This window comes from Tasmannia lanceolata, unplaced genomic scaffold (assembly GCF_043159265.1).
Source record: "Tasmannia lanceolata isolate RefF3 unplaced genomic scaffold, GAP_Taslan_0.1 ptg000037l, whole genome shotgun sequence".
Lineage (NCBI taxonomy): Eukaryota > Viridiplantae > Streptophyta > Magnoliopsida > Canellales > Winteraceae > Tasmannia > Tasmannia lanceolata.
This window is the reverse complement of record NW_027518714.1, coordinates 7,971,312-7,992,630: the sequence shown is the minus strand read 5'-3', so window position 1 is coordinate 7,992,630 and position 21,319 is coordinate 7,971,312. Positions and strand designations below refer to the sequence as shown.

General features: G+C 38.3%; 1 protein-coding gene across 5 annotated transcripts; it reads left to right on the top strand.

Annotated features, from left to right (window-relative positions):
• Window positions 1-7,327: 7,327 nt before the first annotated feature.
• Window positions 7,328-20,985, top strand: LOC143860853 (polyadenylate-binding protein-interacting protein 9-like). Of its 5 annotated transcripts, none has more exons than XM_077371694.1 (10): window positions 7,331-7,956; window positions 8,423-8,533; window positions 8,665-8,709; window positions 17,196-17,268; window positions 17,374-17,486; window positions 17,654-17,713; window positions 17,859-17,906; window positions 18,011-18,079; window positions 20,357-20,418; window positions 20,865-20,985. In XM_077371694.1, exons 1-10 carry the CDS (start codon window positions 7,699-7,701, stop codon window positions 20,890-20,892), a joined length of 867 nt encoding a protein of 288 aa, XP_077227809.1. In that variant the 5' UTR covers window positions 7,331-7,698; the 3' UTR covers window positions 20,893-20,985. The 5 variants fall into 5 exon arrangements, 4 of the variants coding, with proteins under 4 accessions (XP_077227811.1, XP_077227810.1, XP_077227809.1 ...); XM_077371693.1 differs by having other exon boundaries at window positions 7,335-7,956; window positions 20,511-20,985; XR_013239822.1 differs by lacking the exon at window positions 20,865-20,985 and having other exon boundaries at window positions 7,332-7,956; window positions 17,859-17,929; window positions 20,357-20,419.
• The last annotated feature ends 334 nt before the right edge of the window (window positions 20,986-21,319 follow it).

The window sequence follows — 21,319 nt, the reverse complement described above, 5'->3', positions numbered from 1 at the left end:
GCCCCAATTTACACATAAATTTGTTTCATCAAACATGTAGCTGATACTTGTACTTTTTGCATACTGATGTATTTCCTTTAGAAAAATGCCTTTCATCGGCCTCTTGGGCTATGTGTAATGTAGGGATGATTGGATCTGGTGATTCTACTCGCAACCACAAGTCCAGCCCATTTCTATTCACCTCACCTCGATCCATAAGATCCCATTGGGTTTTGCCAAGAAAAGCTAAATTGTTGATTGTTTTAGCCTTTTATAATGGGAGGTGATAAATTCGCACCCCCTGGAGGATAATTCGTACCACTTTAAGGTGAATTGACGTCAAAAAGCGTTTAGGGGTGAAAATTATCCTATAGGGGGGTGCAAATTTAGCACCGTCCTCTATAATTACATGATACGTCTGTTTGGCATTGGACCAAGACTATGTGGGTAACCACCTGATGGACTACAAGATCCAGAGTCTTGATTACCCACATTATTCCACCACAAAATTGGTCGTTAGGACTTAGGAGTGATCCAAGCAGTAATTATCCTAGTAGTAATTGTCCACCCAGTGAGACTCGATTTCTTTAGTACAAGTGGGGGCTACTACGAGGTGACACTTTCTCTCACTTGCTTTCTCCCTTAGTAGGCTTTTAAAAACAGTGGTCATATATATACAATAGGAGGGCGAGGGGGTGGCCCGGTGAAGCAAAGGGCGCAAATGTATCACTTCCTGGAGACTTGATATATGCACCCCTTGATTTTATATTGGCATCCCACTTTAATCCTTTTCTTATAGCAGTTGTTATTCTTAGCAAGCTGTCAGCGGCAAATCACAAAGGTTTAAAATAAAGAAAGGGAATGGTAAATTCACCCCCATTTAACGTTTTCTTTGCCTTTAATACTCAACGAATAACGTTCCGGGCGGGATTTTATCCCCCCTTTTTTTTCTTTTTCTTTTTTGGCGGGGGGAGGTGGGTATCATTTCCCCTATCTATTTTGAGAGCAGAAAAAGGCGAGTAAGACCTGCATGTTTGTTGCAGTCGTCGGAATGAGAAGTGGTTCTTCTTATTTTGTACAATGTAGGCCGGAAACAGTCTTATTTACAGGTCTGCCTCATCTTAACGAAACACATAACCTGTTTAGAAGTATTATCTTTATTATAGCAAATATTCTTTTGAAATGAAAAATGCCCAAAACTTCAAATTCAGAAACTATTAATCTTGTTTATTAGTCGTGTTTATTCGTTTAGGTGCTGTTTGGATTGCAGGAAAAACGTTTCTCTGCGAAATTTTTTACCTAGGAATTAGTTTTTTTTATCTAAGAATTTCATGTACTTCCTGTCAGAAGGATTCGATGGGGCTGATTGCCACGTAATTTGATGTTGGGTGTCCCAAGTAATCAAAAGGGGTGGATATATCACTTCCCTTTTCAAAATGCTGCTATAGGGCTGCAACAGGGTCGGGTTGGGTCGAGTTTTTCAAAACCCTAGCCCAACCCTGGATCCCATTATCTCGACCCTAAGCCGCCCTGACCCTGAGTCAGGGCCAGGAAACCTCAACCCATTGCCCGCCCTACAGGGCTCAGTGCGGCCCTAGCCTACCCTGATTGGGCCGGGCCGTCCCTGATTGACCCTAGTGCAAATACCTGTTAAGAGTGCCAAAAATAAAACAACTACATATCATATAGAACAAAATAATCAATAAACAGAGATAGGGAACAAAATAAGACAATATGGATTCAACAACATGACGGGCAACAGAGACAATTAATAATAATAATCTAAAGAAACATCAATCTAAGATAATAGAAAACATTAGCAAAAGAAACATGCACAGATGGTTCAATTCTATAATAGAAAACTTAGGGTCAGGCTACCTGGGGTGTCAACCCTGAACTCGACCCTACCCTGAGTTAGGGCCTAAAAATGAACCCTGACCCGTCCTCAGGGTTGGAAAATCCAGCCCAGACCCTGTTCGGGGTCACGGCTGACAGGGCCAAACTTGCACCCATACTGCTAAATAGCCAATAAAAAAAGGTGATTAATGAGGTGTAGAGAGCTAATATCAGAACGAGGGAGTGGGGCCATCATTTCCAATTATATATATATTATAAAGGCTATTGATATCCACGATCATGTTGTGATAATGGGACGAAGGGACCTTGAATTTTTATGAGAGGTTTGCTTGCGCGGCAATCCATGAGAAGATTGAGATGTAGGGGTTTCATTACCAAAATAGAGTGTCGAAGAGAGAGAAAAGAGAATTAAACAAAAATCTTCTCCTCCTCTTCCAACCAAATTCCACCAAAATGGTGAAATTTGGAGAGAAGATTAGAGGAGGGAATAGTGATGCCACTTAGGAAAAAAGCCAATAATAATGTCTGGAAAATGTTTGGAGGTCAGAGGGAGTTTCAACCCAAAATGGCAACTAAACATGCTTTGGGCAGATCCTGATCTCTCACTTTTGAGCAACCAAACATAGCGGAACTTACGAATTTAAGCTCTTGATTCTTACAATGTCCATCTTTACCTTATAATAACTAGTTATATTGTAGGATTGAGCCTCTAGCTCAATGGTAAGGATTTGTTCTTTGACCAAGAGGTCGGGGTTCAATCCCAATCCCAGCTTACCTACCAAAAAACAATTTGGTTAATGCACGGGAGCTTGTATTGTCACACGTTTGTTCGTACATTGTGCATCATATTGAAGTTTAATTCAATGTACTTGAAACATCTTAATCTTTAAAGCACGTGTATGAGACTTGGAGTTGGAAGTGAAAGTTGGACCGGTCTATGTTGAACTTTGTTCAAAGAGGGCTGCAAGCAAAATAGAAATCCATTTTAACGATCCTCCACCTTAACACACATGTGAGCTAAAAAACAAAGAAGGGAGCTTGAATCCCCAACCAATGCAAAATACAGTGTGAAAATGGCCAACTCTGTGGTCATTTTCACTTCTTTATTTTCAGAACGGAGTTCCTTTTTGGAAGTGTTTTCTTGATCGAAATATGGATAGGAGGAATATAGGATCACTCTAAAACTGTCCCGATTATGTGGTCAAGCCTCATCTCCAAAACCCGACTTTCCATCCAACTTTTGTTTCGATTTGGACTTTTCATGAAGTGGGCCCCACTACATGTGGGACATATAACCATTGGAAAATGATATGGGGACCTACAGAGACAACATCTAGACGGCCTGCATTGTTGCCAGCACTCATCATACCCATAACCTATTTAGGCCCAGTTCGTTCTAGATTTTGAAAACCGATCGTGAGTCCGAAACCGATAATTGCACTCAAAATTAAACGTGATTTTTTAGTACAATAATCGGTTTTTACACCAGAAACAGAGGACAAGCCACTAAGAACAGAAGTTGAGGAAGAGCCAGAGAATCAGAAAGCTGAGTAAGATGATGAACCGCCCGGATCATTAGGGGCATCAAGTTCTTTGCGTCCTTTGTTTGTTTTTTTGGATCATTTTAGTCCTTTGTTTTCCCTATCTAGTGTGTCTCAAGGACAGGGGTGATGATTTTCATACTTAAATGTATCATTTTTCTTTTCATTTAATAAATTGGTAGGGGTCCCCATCAAACCCTAGTTTACAAAAAAAAAAAAAAAAAGGTTTTGGACTCACAATTGGCTATCAAAATCTAAAACCAACCGGGCCTTAGGATTTCCAATGGATCCACTTCGGATTGAATCCACCTATGTCTTGGTCACAATAATTTCAGATTCATTATTACCCGGATCCCTTTCTGATTGACTTTTTGATTCTTACTTTGAGTCAGGTCACATGATCCATTTCAAATCAGGCCATCCATCAGAGTGTCCTGGGTCCTACTTATGTTGTACACAGGGGCGGATCCATGCACCATATAAAGGAATTTTGCAAGTCATGAGGGGCCATGGCCCCCTTCAAGCTATATGTGCCTCCGCCCCTGGTTATACACAATTACGGTTTGGGGTTAGAGAGAGAAATAGTCATGGAAATGGAAAGCTTTTTTCATAAATAGACATAAATGAACAAAAATATAGAAGGTATTTTCATACCTAGGCACCCTCCATTCGGATCTAGGAAGCTTCATTAGATTTTGTGGCCACGTCTGGATCATGATTCTAAATAATTTTGGACCTTAGGATGTCGATAAAAATGTACATGCTTCACATCCAACGCAGTGCCCAATTTCTGTCCATTAACATTCAGATCCTTTAATTCTTTTAAATCATCTAGGACCATTGGCACCCCTTAAGATCTTCACGCACCCCTTTGTTTCCTTTGACATAAAATGACTTAAAACAAAAGTTATGCTCATTTTTAAGTAAAAAATGGGGGTAAAATTTGTTTTATGCCCATTTTACGTCGAAAGAAATGGAACCTAAAGGTCAATAGCATCCTCAACCTTCCATTGATCATCTTTTCTATTTATAAAATGTAGTCATTGATGCCCATCTTACAATCCGTCTTTTATGTTAACGTTAACACAATGCCGTATCCAATTTTCCATTTTGGAGCGATGGGGCCTGATGTTACTAACAATTTCTTGCTCGCTTCCCTGTCTGACATGGGAAATTTATGATTAGAAAATGTTTGGATGCATATTTAACTTAATCCTCGACAAGAAATTTGCATCATTATATTAATATTGCACATAATATATGAAATTGCCGAGTGATAGAGAAATTTGACAAATGTTAACTATTTTAGCGTTTTCCAACTCATATCTCATAGCTTTTGACAATGATTACTGGTTTTAATATTCGATTGATGTGTGTATGCTGGTTACTATTTTATTATTTGTAGTTAGACAAAGATTCTTGATTAAGTTATTTATACGTCTCCATTCCCTATTCTAAATGCCGTCTATAATTCAATATTAATCATCCTAACATAAAGTAAAATAGAAAAGGAAGGTAGTCCGTATGGGCCCGCTACCATTGGCCGAAATCGGGCAGTCTTGAAATGATCCGATCGCTTCTACCGATGATCAGAGCAATTGCATGGCAACTTCAATGATCCGTGTGGGCCGAGTAAATTTAATCAAATAAAGATATTAATTGAAATCATTTAATCAGAGAGAGATTGCATTGTTAAGGAAAAAGGGCAATGGAAATTGGAGAGAGACTTCTCACCATAAGGAGGAAAAAGGGTGTGAGCTAATAAAAAAATTGAAGACAGCATGAATTTCAAATGGACGGCAAGGGAGGAGGAACATGCCTTTAATGCATAGATTCCAAACAAAGTGATGTGCAAAGAAAGTAAATGGGCTGTTTTGGCTTGCTTTTGAAGGGACAAATGCAATGACCTTTCCTTCGTTGGGAAAGGCAGAGCCATGGCTAAATATAGTAATGAGAAAATGATGAGAGAGAGAGAGAGAGGACTTCTGAATCACATAGATATAGAATGAAAACTGTGTAGGTGATCAACATTTCTATGTGTTTATCCTTAAACATAAGGTTCTTTTACTTAGCCATTTTTATAAGATAAGGCAAATTGTGGAAAAATCATGGGTAAATAAACTCGAAAATGCCATAGAGTTTGTTCAAAGATGTTATTACTGAACATGAAATTATGATTAAAAGCTGTCTATACATAGAAGTTCTCCCTGAGGGATTTAAGAAAAATAATAGTAATGCCTAAAGTTGTGAATGTTTTTAAATTTGTCTAGCAGCTCCAAGAATTGAAAAATAACAGTTCGGAACGTGTCTATTCAAAATTGAAGTAAACTAGTTAGCAAGATCCATCTAGTTGAGAAATCTCACAATGATTTCTATATAAAAAAAATCAAAAGGAAAGGGATAAAATTAAAAGACTCAAAAAATGCTTGAAATGTCTATAATTTTAGGGATATTTGTAAAAGACCACCTCAAGTTTAGATATTTGTAAAAGACCACCTTCAAGGTCCCAGTATTGTATAAGATCATCTTAGGTAATGGCATGACTGGGGAAAAGACAACAAATGCCCCTATGATGCAGAAATGACTAAAATGCTCCTTTACATTAAACAGACTTATTTTATTAAAATAGAAACTTTTCCTTAATTCAAGGAAAATTGTAAACCTACTACATCCCTTAAATTTTAGACTTTTTGTTTTGTCTATAATTACACACACATACACATATCATGATATCAACACTCCATTGCATTGGTAATAGCAACACGACTCACTTAATTAAACACTTTGATTAGCTGTTGATGGCTTTTGGGAATTCAACAGCCTCCAAAACTAATAGCTAATTAGAGAATTGTAAAATAAAGATTCTAAGTGCTAGTATGACACTAGTTCTTGGATTTTGTTTCGGGATTTTTAGCCGATTTCATCCTGATCTTCACTCGGAGACGCCCAATTTATCATGAAAAACAATTCCTGACAGCCAAACGTGCCCTACAATGTTGGGGTTGGGTCTCTAGCTCAATTGGTTGAGGCTTTGCATCTCGACCTTGAGGTTATAGATTCAATCCCCCGACACACACGCACGCACCCACCCGAAAAAAAGAAAAAGGAAAACTTTATAATGTTTCATAAGTCAAAACTAAAACTCATGGATGATTTAGTGATGTAGACTGCATAGACAACGAAGTAAAGCTTGAAAAACCAAAGGAAAACACTTCAAAAAATGGAAAATAAGGACCAAAGCGAAAATGATCAACGATTTGGGCCTTTGGTGGGGATTCAAGCTGTAATCCTTGTTTTCTTGCACACTCGTCACATTAGAGGATCCCTGTCTTGTTTTACAAGAAGAACTTCCATTTTGCTAGCCATTCTCAAACAAAACCACCCAACTATGAGGGTGGGCGTCTATTACATTGGGTTAATTTTAGGGAAATGATATCCCCCCGCCACCACCACCAAAAATCCCCCCTTTAACGGTTTCTGTGAGAATGGTTCACTGCTTGAGGATAAATTCACCCCCTTTAACGTTTTTATTTGCCTTTAAAATTTAACGAATAACGTTAAACGGGGGGGATTTTATCCGTAAGAGGAGGAGAAAATATCATTACCCTAATTTTATATTAGGTTAATCAAAGAGGGACTTCATTTTAGGTCTTCCCTTACACTTCATATATATAAAAATGTTATATGCCTAATATGATGTATTCATCACAACCAAAGTAACTTTCCCAAGAGAAAGAGTAGTGTTGAAAAGAGAAACAAACCAACCTTCTCTCACTGTCCTTCCCCATCATCAAAACTTTCTACCATCCACACCTCATGAAATCAACATACATTAAAAAAAGTTTTTTGTGTACTTAAGTTCCAGTAGTATTAAAACACAGCATTTACAAATGTTCCAATTAATTAGTTTTCTATATAAAATCCCCAATCCCAACAAATCCTCCTCTAGTAGTTACATATGACACAATCTCTACCTGCAAAAGTAACAAACTATTGCTTACATCACCTTACGTTTGCTCTCTCTCTCTCTCTCTCTCTCCCTCGCTCCCTCCAACACGCCCATTTTTAACGTGCCACGCTCATCAACTTTCAACTCTCTTCTCACCAAAAAGAGAGAAGAAAGAAAAAACAGAGAGAATCCCCAAATAAAACCCATTCCTTAATCTTTTTCCTTTCCCTTCTTAAAAATGAAAATCTGAAAAATAAAATCATCCTCTCTTCTATTTAATTTCTTTTTTAAAACCCTAACATTTCATTTCTCCCGTTTTCTGGAGAGAAGAGATCATTTAATAAGAAGCTTTAGGGTTAGGGTTTTTGATCCATGGCTACGGTTGCGGAGAATGCGATTAAATCTGATGATCAGTTCATACATCATTCTTCTTCCGTTGCTGTGGCTACAGATTCGAAGGACGAATTTCAAAGCGATGTGAGAAAGCTCGTTGATTTGCTATCCAAATTGAATCCTTCTGCGAAGGAATTTTTCCCTTCTTCGTATTCTGCTGATCATCGATTGCAGAACGATCCTGTTCTTGTTGATAATAAGGACTCGAGCAGTGATGGATCCTCGTATAATCGAAGGGTATAAGCGATTATATGTTTTTGTGTGTTTTTTTTTATGTTTTCTATAATTTGTTTTATGTTTATAGAGATGGGAGATTTTGTTTACATTATTAGGTTTTCTAAGTTTTGGATTTTTTTTCGTTTCTTTTCCATTTGATATGGTGTTTTATCAACATATTTCATCTCAAAGAAATCAGTGTGGGGATTGATAATTTGTTTGTTTATTTTGTTTCATTTGTTTTATTTTTATAGAGAAGGAGAGCGTTTTCTAAATTTTGGCTTCTTTGCATTGTATTTTTTTTTTTTTTTTTGTCCTTTTCTTTTCCAATCGATGTATGGTGTTTTATCAAAATATTTCATCTATAAGAAGTCAGTGTGGGGAGAGATAAGTCGTTTGTTTTCTGTACACTTTGGGCTGATGATTCTCCCTCTCTGTTATTTTTCTGATTTTTTATTTTTTATTTTTAATTTTGGGACTTTGACAGAAAAGGAATAACTACAACCATTGGAGGAGGAGGGCAAATGGGAGAAATCATAGGGCTCAGAGAGATGATAGCATTAGGCGAACTGTATATGTTTCGGATATCGATCAGAACGTAAGTGAAGTAAAAAAGACATTTTTCTTGTTTATTGATTCTTTGGTTTTTTTTTCCATCCATTGTTTTTTAATACCCATTATGATCTTAGAGTGATTATACTAATCTAACTCTTTAATCCGTCGAATTAGGTCACTGAGGAGCGGCTTGCTGCATTATTTATTAATTGCGGGCAGGTAAATTTGTGTACTTGCTGAGACATTGTCTTATTTGTAGGAAGAATGATTGCAAGAGCATTTTAATTTTGATCATTTTCAAAAGAAATTTTTTAATTTTGAGTCGTGCTAGGGGGATGCACAACCAGGACTCAACCCTGGCACGAACAATGAGAAGAGACCGCACGTCCCTGTTGCTTTAATAAGCAATTAAAGCAACCGAGTACCAGTTCACCTAGTTGCTCACACTAATGCTACTGGGACACATGTTCTTATTGGTCGTCTAGGAGAGGACGTCCCCATTGTGCGCCTCCTATCATTTTCTTCTTCTTTTTTTCTCCCTATTGTGCATGTATTCATGGTAATGAGTTGTTAGAATGGAGAATGTCGCACATTCCTCTGGCAAGAATAGCACAATAATGCTATGATAATACTGGGTATTGATGGTCAGAATGATGTCACTCTTTGGGTTTTTAGGGTTTTATCCTAGTTTGATTATGAACAATTTGCAAAGGGGAAACAATGAAGATGCTATTCATTGGTGATGTCATTCCTTTTTTGTTTGATCTCTGTCTTCGCACCCTAAATTGTTAATTCAAATTTAAACTCGATGTTGTGAAGGTGCTGTTGTAATGGATAGGTGCACTTGTATATAAGGCTGATTTTGGGTTTATCTAATGTTTTACACCATAATCTTTGATTGTTACAATCAGCTTGCTCATGAATCGCGTTATCTTGTTTTGTGTAATGATATGATGAAATGTTCTATAAACCATGACCCTGCTAGAATATGGTAACAACTTAAAATTCATATGAAATACCTAGAAGGATGTGAGGGTTGTAGTCCTTTTGCAAGCATACCACATAGTTTTCAGTAGGTGAAGCCTTGGTTTAGTAAAGAAACCTTGGCTAACTTTTACTCAGCACTTGAGAAGATCTGCCTGAGGCTTTTTATTGATGTGATTTGCACGTGTGACAAGATGAAAACAACGTAATCTTGTCACCAATGTTTCCTATACACTTTATTTGCCATCCTATACACTTTATTTGGCATCCTATACACTTTATTTTGCTTGTTGTGCGATTTCATGATTTGTTTCTCTTATTATTATTATTTTTGAATGGTAGCAAATTTATTAATCGAAAAAGAGACCGAGATGGTGGGTACAAGAACAAAGAAAAGGAAGAGCAATGATAAACAACAGAAAAAAGAGAAGAATAACAGACTCAAGGAGGCAAAGAATAAAAATTTTCTAACGAATCCTTTTGCCACCCATCCCTAGCTAGGCTATCAGCCGCACCATTTGCAGATCTTCTAACATGTTGAAAAGCTATAGATGTCGACCCTGTCCGATCATGAATCACATCAAAGAATCTATCAAAATGCGATGATCATGGGAGCCAGTGATCCAACGTATAACGTTTAAAGAATCCCCTTCTACCACTACGTTATCCATGATATCTCTATCTAAGAGCTTGATGCCTTGGTGCACTGCACGCATCTCTGGCTCACTAGCATCTGCAGTGGCAATGAGGTCTGCAAACGCCCAAAAAACCTCCCTTAGACTCATTTCTTAGGATGCCCGTAAGTCCAATGTGCTCAGGGTTCCCCAACCCAAACCCATCAAAATTCAGCTTCAAAAAACCATGGGCCGGAGGCACCCAATCCTGCACAATCTTCTGCCTTTGCTCCACGCTGCGGCATATTTGAAGCAAGGAATGGTCCTTACCGAAGATATGGTCAATGCTACCACTTTAAAGTATAAGGAGGATGGACTCTTTGCTTGAGTTTTGAAGACTTGCGTTTCTTTCTTTCCACAGGGCCCATATTGTAGCTAAGAAAGATACGTTCCATAAAAATTTTCCTTTCTTTTTTCCACGGAACCAATGCCCAACCCAAGAAAAGATCCATAATCTTAGTAGGGAACACCCATGCTATCCAGAACCAATGCCCAACCCCTTATTATTTTTTTAGTGGCTAAAACATTTAACTAGAAATTTGTTTCCGTTTACCTTGTATATTTATTACTTTTTATTTTATTTTAATGACATTACTGATAAAGGAGAACAAGCCTCACATGATGTTTTGGAGATGTATCAGTTATACTATAATTTGCTTTACTTAAACAATTTCCACTGTTGTGATTAGTTCCATTCTAATTTGAGATGTGGTTAAATGAACTAGGGGCAAAAGATCAGATCAGATCAGAGCATGGTGGCAATCGAAAAACCCATATAGGTGGTCTAGTCAGACAATAGCTAATAATTTTCGAAAGTTGAAGGAAAAGTTAGAAGGCATGGGTGAAGAATAAGAAATATTGAAACCAAGAAGAGGTGCTGCTGGTAACTGAAATGCTAGATAGGAGGGAGGAAGAAAGGTAACTGGCGATAGGAGGGAGGAAGAAAGGTAACTGACAGAAGAAGAGAATCGAAAGTGCCAAGAGGCAAGAGACGGGCTAAGCGTGTTGTCCAAGAAGAAATAAAATGGCAAAGGGTGAAATGATTGAAGGAAGGGGATAAAAATACAACGTTCTTGCAAAATATTGTGAATGTGAGAAGAAGACACAATTGTATATCCAATTTTGTATAATAACTGAGAAATACCTTCTTGAATAAGGATCAAACACGATTTGCAGAAAATGTCAAGAAATGATGGAAAGAAACACAATCACACAAGAAACACAAGATTTATGTGGTTCGGTAGTGTGCCTAAATCCACGGGAGAAGAGTTTTCACTATTTCGGTCTAGGGTTACAAACTCTCTTCTTCTTGGCCAATAAAACACAAAGAAAAATCTCATCCCGTAACCCTAACATGTGGCTTATGTATATCAATGCCACTAAATGAAAAAATTTACCACAATACACCTTTAGGGAAACACAAAAAATAAATTTTCCTTCCGGGACGCTGCCCTGAAAACCTCGGTAGGGGCGCGCTGACCTCTGCACCCCTAGTGAGCTGACCACGCAGCTCGACCTGCGTGTGCGTCGTGCACAATAGTCTATCAGTGACCTGTATAATGCCAGAATACAAGACATCTGCACAACAACTTGATGACCTGTGGGGAGAGAAAGATGCCATTGATATAAGCCATTGGGATAATCCACTATTATAAGGACTTTTACACTTCAGATTCGTTTTTCAAGCCCACTAGATGATATGGAGTTTGAAGCCATTGACAAGGATTAGCAGAGGTTTCTAGAAGAATTCTTTGAAAACTAAAAAGGAGATTTAAAATGTGGTATTTTCTATGAAGGATGATGTAGACGATGCACCACATCACATGTCTCGTTTTTCCAGCATGCTGGGAGTTTACCAAGGAGGATGTTCTCTAAGTGTTTAAGGAGTTTTACTGGCGAGACCGCATCGTTTATAAATCTGATTCCTAAGAACGAGTAAAGTTGTTAACTCCTCATCTACTATATGTCTTTATTTTCCAACCCATGCAATGTCATTGTCCGAATGGAAAGTATTCAAAAGAAATTCCTATGGAATGATGGGAGGAAGTTCTAAATACAATTTGATAGCTTGGGAAAAAGTGTGCAAACCGAAGCGGGAGGGGGGCCTAGGGGTTAGAAGATTGAAGGAGATGAATCAAGCCTTTTTAAGAAAATGGTTGTAGATGTTTGGGGTGGAAGGTAAAGTCTATAGAGAGACATCAACGTAAAGAAGTATGACATGAAAAGAAATGGGTGGATACCTCTCGGTTAGAGAGATGCGAAGGTGAATTTGGAGGAGCGCTGATGCTATTTTAGGAAGCTTTATTAAATGGATTAGATATCTGGTTGGGAGAGGAGATAGGGCGAGGTTTTGGGAGGACTCTTGGTTCAATGAATTTCCTCTCAAGTCACTTCCTCATCGCTATTGCAATTATCTATCGATAAGGATGCAATGCTAAACACCCAATTTAAGCGTGATGATGCAAGTATAAGTTGGACCCCATCTTTTAGAAGGAGATTTTTGGATTGGGAAATTAATGCAGTTGCTCCGTTAATGGAGTCAATGAACAATAACTTTGTTTGGATGCATTTCTATGGCCATAGGATTTGAATTCGAACAAAGAATGATGATTTCTTAGTTAGATCCATGTATCTTGCTCTGGTAAGCGGGGGATCGGGAGGGGCTAAGATGGCGGTTGACCCATTGTGTGTCTATTCCAGCTCCACCTAGGTTATTGGTGTTTTGTTGGATAGAGGCAAGACAAAATACTTAACAATTGAACACCTTATTAATAGGAATCGAAGAATGCAGAACATTCGTAGCATGTGTTTGTATGTGGATGAATCAGTCAATCACCTTCTCATTCATTGTCCGTCTGCTGTAGAAGTTTGAAACCATGTATTTTCTATGTTTGGTTTTTAGTGGATGAAGAGAAAATCAATAGATTCCTTCACTGCTGCATTGAAGGTTTTGTCTTAGCTAGAAAGTGGAAAAATGTTGTGGAACTTTTGCCCACTTGTGACATCATGGATGATCATGTTAGAAGAAAAGCTTCAAGCACTATGGTGTTTAAAATAAGGTTGCCAGAGCGGGAAGCGAAGGCTCCCGGGCTGGCGTGAAGGGTCGTGAGTAGCGCCGGGGAAGCGTGTTTCCTATTTTTGTGATTCTCATAAAATTAAAATGATGGGAAACGACGGGGAAGCGCGATTCCCATTTTGGGTAAGCGCAATTCCCACTTTTTGGGGAAGCGTCGAGATTCCCGATTCGGAATCGCGTTCCGGGGAATTGGATTTTAAAGCCAGTGTTGATTTTTGAAGACAAGAAGTATAGATGGATGGTTGGGAAACTCATTTCCTGACTGGGCATGAGTAATATATACGCTCCAGCTTGAGGGGAAGTGTGGAAGTGGAAGTGTCTAGTGGGCTCCATCATAGGGCTCCCTTATGAGTGGCATGCTTGTAATATCGGGAAATAAAGACATAATGGATTTGGGATTTTCGCGTGGATGATTGAACCTTACGAATTCTCTATTTTCCCCTTCTCTTCTTTCCCCTTCTTCTTGTCTTCATTAATCATTATCACGTTTAACACTTTTTATATGAGGAGTTAGTCTCTTAGGTGACTCGTGCCCTCAGCCAGCCACCCATCACTGTCTGAGTATAATTTCTGGTGCTCACTAATTTTGTATCTTTTCAATGGCTATGGATGATTAAGTTGGCTTGGGTATTGCTTAGATAGCAATTCCATTCAAACCAAATAATGTCTACCTTGAAAGAACCACTTGGCATCTGCATCACGGTTCAACGATCTGCTAGTTGATTTTATTTTTAGTTATTGGTCATCCTTTCGACTTTAGTTAGTATACCTAATTATGTCAAGAAAAATATATTTCATTAGTGTAATTATCAATTTATCATTTGTTCAATTAATGATGTCTATAAGTAGCCATAAATGGACATCGTTAACAAGAAAAGTTTCACAAAGCTGTGCAACTTTAATATGGTGACAGAGTCCTACGTGTAGGGATTTGGTCAACCTTACCTTTTGACGAAGAAGCATTTGGGTATAAAAGTGGATTTTCAAATTAAAGCTCATGTGTCTAGAATGCTAGAATGGTTCATTGTTGTACTTATTTCCTTCTGGTGTACTATTACCCAGTTTGGAGTGGTTTTATTAATCCTTCTCCTCAATAGCAAAGGTGATTACAGATTGGATGATGACTACGATTTGGGAGTGTCTTCCATATTGGATGTGAAATGCATTTCTTTATGGAAATCTTTATACGAAGTTTTCAATTGCATGCTGTTAGAAGGGTATTTTGGACTTCAAACATGTAACCCTATTTGTGTGTGTGTATCATGTTACATGCGAGCTCCCCAAGTGGGACTCTCTTCTTTTCCCTCACTTCTCTCCTTCTTTCTTTCTCGAATATCATGTGAGATTTAATGTGGTATCATAGCTGATCCTGGATTGAAGGGAAGGAGAAAGAAAACAACAACAAAACACACACACACACAAAAAAAAAAAACCCTAACCCATCTTCTCTGGTCACCTTCTTCGGCCAACACCACCTCTGTCACTCCCAGTCTCCGCTATCCACCCCCACCACCTCCCCAACCCTTCTTCTTACTTCAGCCACCCTCCCTTGCCGCCGTCGCCATCCCACCCCCCGTCTCTATTCCTGCCTCCCGATGCCCTTCTGTTACCCTCGTGGCTAGCTCCAACCCCCCAACCGCCGCCATCCCTCCACCTCCCATCGTTGCTATCCATCCCTACCCCTTCTGTTATCGCCCCCGCCACTCCACCTTCCGTTAACCCCACCACCTTCTACCCCCTTCGACTCACCTCCCATCACCACCAACCCACCTTTCTGTTCCGCTATCACCCCACATCCTTCTGTTAATCCCTATTGCCGCCGTCCTCAACCCCCCTTCTTTCTGTACTCCCTAAATCCCACACCCCTTTCGCGTAGACTCTAGACCCCTTATCTTTTAAATCCACATCCTCATCTTGAAACTCTGTTTGCCCTTGGTTCTCCCCATGGTTTTAAACTTCGGCCGAAACGTTTCGTTTCGGCCGAAATATTTCGTTTCGGCCGAAATATTTCGGTTTCGGTGGAGGCCGAAATATTTCGGTTTCGGTGGAAACCGAAACGAAATTCACTGTGAGTCGGAAAAGTACCAAACTTTGCCGAAACGTTTCGGAAATTTCGGCCGAAACGAAATGTTTCGGTAAAATTTCGGTGAAACGTTTCGGTGAAGTACAAAATTTTGGTGAAATTTCGAAAATTTCACCGAAATTTCGGTGAAATTTTTACAGGATTTCGTCCGAAATTTCGTACCGAAACCGAAACGTTTCGGTTTCGGTGATGACCGAAACCGAGATTTAAAACCTTGGTTCTCCCCCGGCCCTTCTTTCCATGGTCTGAATCATCTCCCCCCCTCTCCGTTGTTGTTGTGGGGCCCCAAACCTTGGTGGTTGGCTACTTGTGCTCTCGGCTCACGTTTCTTCCAGGGCCATATGCTATGTTGTTGGCTTGATTGTTTATCGTCCCGTTCTTTGGTTGCTTGCACGTTTGCAGTTCTTTTCTATTCCGAGGCCAAGTTGTGCTGTGTTCTATCCAAGACATGTTGTTCGGCTGATTTCCTTTCATGGTACTTCGTTGTTGTCTGTTGTGAGCTTTGATTGAGCTTGGGTAGTTCTTTCCTTCTCTCTATCGGGCTATGTGGTTTCTATCGGATTTCTCTCCGCTAGCTCTTGTTTGATCTACCGATCTCGTGACTGACGATTAGTGTAGTTTGGTTTGATTATTTGTTGGTGATTCATTGTTGTTACCCCCTTTTGAGGCGCCTCTGTTATGGCTCTCTCCTCTCTCCTCGCGTTCGCCTCCTACAAGTGTTCCTATTCAGTATGGAGGAGCTTTTTGTTTCCATGGTGTACGCTCTGGCGGTAGTCCTGGTTTAGGGAGTGGGCATTGTTCTTGTGGCCATGGATCTCGCCATTGTACTCATTGTAGTCTGGACGGCCACTCTGTCGCTTTTATAATTGATATTTGTCATTTGATGGTTGAGACTTTGAGAATTGATATGACCTTGTGCCTATTATTGTTTTTAAAATTATCCAATATGCATTGGTTTGGATAGGAAATAGATGTTTAATACATGACCAGTTAACTTGCAAATAATTCCTATTATGATATTGAATAAATAGTCATTGTAGTTTCTATTTAAATTAATGGATTTGGATGAAAAATGAATAATTGGCTTATTTATTCTCTGATTGGTTTATAATTTTTTTAGTAATGCTAGGGAAACCGAGAGTACCACCGAAAAGGGGACCTAACAAATTGATTATGGCCACATCCTCACAAGTGACGTGAGCAATCCCTTAAGTTCAGGAAAATCAACAAAAACTTCAATTTTTTGCACACATGGCACATTCTCAGTGCAGGTCCCCTACTCGGTGGTACTCTCGGTCTCCATATCATTTCCCTTTTAATATATATATATATATATATATATATATATATATATATATATATATATATATATCAGAATGAATCTTACCATTTACGATCCGATATGATTCGACCCCTATTTCAGTTTACGATTCGATTCTGATTTTCAAAACATGGGCTGTAGCGACAGTTTTATCCCGTTTCATGGTGCAGGAGTTTCCGCTGACAGAAGCTTAAATTTTATAAAATATTATTTCCTCGTTAGTAGTACAATGTTTTTCAGAAGAATAATGAAGACTACCATTATTCTCCTTTTCTGTCTTGTTTCATGAATAATGTGCTGAATTGATCCATATTTTTGCTTCAGTTTATGGCTTACATTTTGTTTGTCGCTGGTATACTCAAGTTAATTTAATTTACTTTAGTGTTTTCTAATGGATGCTTGCCTCCCTTTCCAAGGATTTGATCTTCACTAGGTAGACAGTTAATATTAAGATAGTATCAGAACGAAGAATTAAGAAAGGTTTCTTTTGGAAACATATGTTGTTAAATTGGGCTGCTGATAATGCAAATTTGCTCTCTAATTCTTTTGAAATGTTTATTACTGAAGGTAGTTGATTGTCGTGTTTGCGGCGACCCTCATTCAATTCTTCGATTTGCATTTGTAGAGTTTGCTGATGAGCGTAAGTTGGTTCATGGCCCAAATATATTTGTAATATGCTGCAAAATGAATTCTTAAGTGGTTTATCAGGTCTTACAAATAATTGTGTTGGAATTTGTGTTAACAGAAGGTGCAAGGGCAGCCTTAAACCTTTCTGGAACCATGCTTGGGTACTATCCTGTCAAAGTTTTGCCTTCAAAAACTGCCATCTTGCCTGTGAATCCCACATTTCTTCCAAGGGTGCGCATGAGTGTTTTCCCTTGCTCATTTTAGTTTTGCATGATTCTTTATGGCGGCTAAGCTACATTGCTACATATTTATTTCATATTATAATTTGCCATCGTTTCTTGTTTAGCTTTAGGAAGAGATTTTCATTAACTTGGTTTTTTATGATTGAGACTGTATAGTCAGAGGATGAGCGGGAAATGTGTGCAAGGACGGTCTATTGTACTAATATTGATAAGAAGGTACATGCATTATCACTCATTTTAAATTTAAATTTAATTATTATGAAGCTTACTATTTCCTCAGTCTGGCATGTGCACTTATATTATTAGCGATTATATAGTTTTTAATCAACTTTCCAGTTCACAGATTTGTTTCTTTGGGCAGGTATCTCAAACAGATGTAAAATTTTTCTTCCAATCCATCTGTGGTGAGGTCAGCACACTGTCTTAGACCTGGTATTTTTCTTATCGGTTCCTGAAAAGAGTTAAACATGTGAGGAGCTTCTCCATTTAGTTGGAATTGTTTGTCGTGTACAGGTTTCCCGCCTGAGGCTTCTGGGGGATCACATGCACTCAACACGCATAGCATTTGTTGAGTTTGTTTCAGTAAGCATTCGTATTATGCTGTTGAAATGGCTGATAACTACACAGATGCATAGATTTATTTTTATTTGAGGTTTAGATGCTGCACTATCTTTGATAACTACACAGATGCATAGATAATCACTGACAGATTTCCAAAAAGGGTAATGATAATCTCACACCCTTGATTCAATAATGGCACTACACCCTTTTGTTTTGAATGATTAATGGCACTACATCCATTCCTTCACACTTTTCTAATTAGCATTTAAAGCTTGTTACAGTTACCAAAATGCCCTCAACAATCAATTTAAAAAGTTTAAAGCAAAGAGTAGAGTGTCATTATTGAAACAAGTAAGAGTATCATTTCCCTAACTGAAATTGTTATGGACACATGGTTTTCCTTGCACGTTCATGTGGTCAAAGAACTCAGTTACGGTAGATGTGTTTGACTTCCTTCCACAATTGAGGGCCATCTCTAATTTCCTTCCACAATTGAGAAGCCCTGTCCCTGTTACCATGTGGCCTTTTTCTACTTGCTTGGACCTCTTCTAGTCTCGTATAAGTTGATCTTGTTGAGTGACCTCAATAAGTCGCCACCATTTTTTATATCTATCCGTGGATCCGAGCCATTTGAGGTAGGAAGTAACAGGGTGGAAATTAGGATTTTATAGAAAGCAGAAACTCTAAGGGAACCAACTATGAGCATTTTTCTTGAGCATCATCTTCAACCTTCAGATGGTCAATGTGGAGTCACGAACTCAGATGTGTAGTAAGTACCACATTTTGAATGGAGAAACAACAATAATAATTTGATTATTTGATTTTAAACAAGTGTTTTAGTTTTCTGAGACATTGTAAGATCATCTCAACATGCTCTGAATGACTTGACAATAAAGCACAATATCCCAAACATAATTGGACATTTCAAATATTAAAAAAAAAATCAGACTGGCTCTTATTCACTTGTCCTTGGTGTGGATCATATGTGCAATATGTATAAACTTTCTAATTTTAACTGTGGCATTAAATTTTAGTTTTTGAAAGATGTCTTTGTGATGTTTGAATTGAAGTGTTGTTTGTAATCAATTCTTCATGAGTAAACTAACTTATTTTCTTTTGTCCATTGTTTGCTTGTGAACTGGTTTTATGGATTTGAAGTTTGCAAAACTACACTTGGACCTACCCAAAGGAAAAAATATGTACCTACCAAAAAAGGAAATAATATAAAGGACTTACCAGAAAAAAAAACAGTCAACTTCTTGGTAGCATTCATTATTATTATTTGGATCATGAATTGACAATCTTATTTTTGTCTCATATCTGATTGATGTTTCACATACCTGTGTAATCCCATTACAAATCAGAAATCTATCTATCCCATTACAAATGGGAAATTTTACAAGTTTTTTTGTATGTATGGTTTGGAGTGAATCTCCTATACCATGTGCATAATAGAATCTATATGCATAGGCTCAAATAAGCATCACAGATCATAGTATCTTCACTTAATTGAAAATGTTAATGTGTATTAAGTTGAGCTATTGTCATTCATTAGGTTTAGGGCGGGGAGGGGAGGGGGGATAAGGTTTAAATTCTTCTCTTCTCTACCCCTTGTTTTTTAGATTCTTACATACCCAGATAACCTTCTCTATGATGATTATACTATTACTGGTTACTAAAATAACCAATTTGTTGCACTTATAATTGGTTCATTCCGTAACAGAATCATATTTCAATGTATACTTAGTAAGATTATTTAATTTGTACTTTAAGGTAACAATCCATGGTACCTGGACGAAGTCCCAGATCAGGTTTCTGGCAATACAGTTCTCAAAAGAACATATACTCCCCCTATTCTGGAAAAGAAGAAGAAGGAATTAAATCAATTAACCTGGCTTTTCACTTGTTTGTTAATATATCAGTCACTGTATGCATACGGGGTGGCCTTTCCAAGATTACAGACCCTGATTTGAATTTTGAATAAACCCTGACATCTTTTAACTGTTTCTTTCGATTAAAAGTTCATCTTGTCAGAAATTGATTACTTTAATCCATAAAGGGTAAATGACATTTAAGAAAGTTTTCAAGCGTTTGCTCTCTCCTATAGCACAAGACCAAGTCGGCCATGATTAGTGATGGAATTGTTTCCTGCAATTCACCTTAGATGTTTGCCCAGGAGCACGGTACTCATGCCCTGATAGTGATACAAACTTGAAGCTACTTGTGTTCTCCAACTTACATAGTTACATGTTTAGGTTACTCATATTCTCAACTGTTTACGTTTTTCCCTCGTGGCAGGCGGACAGTGCCATTGGTGCGCTGAATTGCAGTGGGATGCCTTTGGGATCTCTCCCTGTTAGGTATGCAGCCTATGTAGTGGTGCACATAGTTATTTGAGTCATGCGGTTTGTGATTTATATATTATGATTTTATGAGCTTGTGTGTTATTTAGGGTAAGTCCTTCAAAGACACCAGTGAGGCCTCGTGTCCCACGGGCGATGCTGCCTTGACTTGGGGTTGGCAAAGGATTAATTGAGTGGTGTATTTTGGCTTGAGAGACTTTGTTGTGTTGAAGGAGTGGTGAAGACCATTGTTTCAGCATATAACCTTCTTTCTGATCGGCAAATTACATTTTCTAAAAACTGAACTTGACCCGTCTGCAAGCTTTGAAGTTTGAACATGACCCAATTGTAGTTTTTATCGTCTCCATTTTCTTTGTTTGTTCCAAATCATGCCTTTGGAAATGGTAGGTAAGTTGGTTTACTTAGCTACTGTAGTTATTTATTTAGATTTATCTATGGTACAGATATCAGAAGCTGTATCAACCAAACTAATTTGATTCTGCTGGAGTTGAGGAGACTGCATCTTGACCATGGTTGGTTAGCTCAGCCAACTGGGTTATTTAAGTTTATGGCACATTCCTTTTCTGTGCTAGTCTTTTATGTGGGTTTGGTTGGTTGCTTGATTGAACTGCTTAGAAATGGCATAAATATAGAAATGGGCTGCACATTTGCTATAAAAAAAGGAATTAGTCATGGGAAGGGAAACGACATTTGCATTCCCTTGTTTTTTTATTTTTATAATGGCGTTAAATTCCTTAATCTTACACTTTCTTAATTGGCTGTTGAAAGCTTCTGGAAATTGTGACAGCCTTTAACAGCTAACTACGTTAGCGTAGAAAGTGTAAACAAAGAGGAAGAAAGACCCTCCATCCCCCTGGTTGAAGAAAATCTCTGTCCGGAGCCTTCTCATGGTTTGGGC

Excerpts from the sequence above, each read along its gene's own strand:
- LOC143860853 (XM_077371693.1), top strand. The coding sequence starts at position 7,699 with ATGGCTACGGTTGCGGAGAATGCGATTAAATCTGATGATCAGTTCATA. Across the intron at positions 17,269-17,373 it reads TGTAGAGTTTGCTGATGAGC|AAGGTGCAAGGGCAGCCTTA; the intron begins GTAAGTTGGTTC and ends TTGTGTTAACAG. Across the intron at positions 20,419-20,510 it reads TTGGGATCTCTCCCTGTTAG|GGTAAGTCCTTCAAAGACAC; the intron begins GTATGCAGCCTA and ends TGTGTTATTTAG.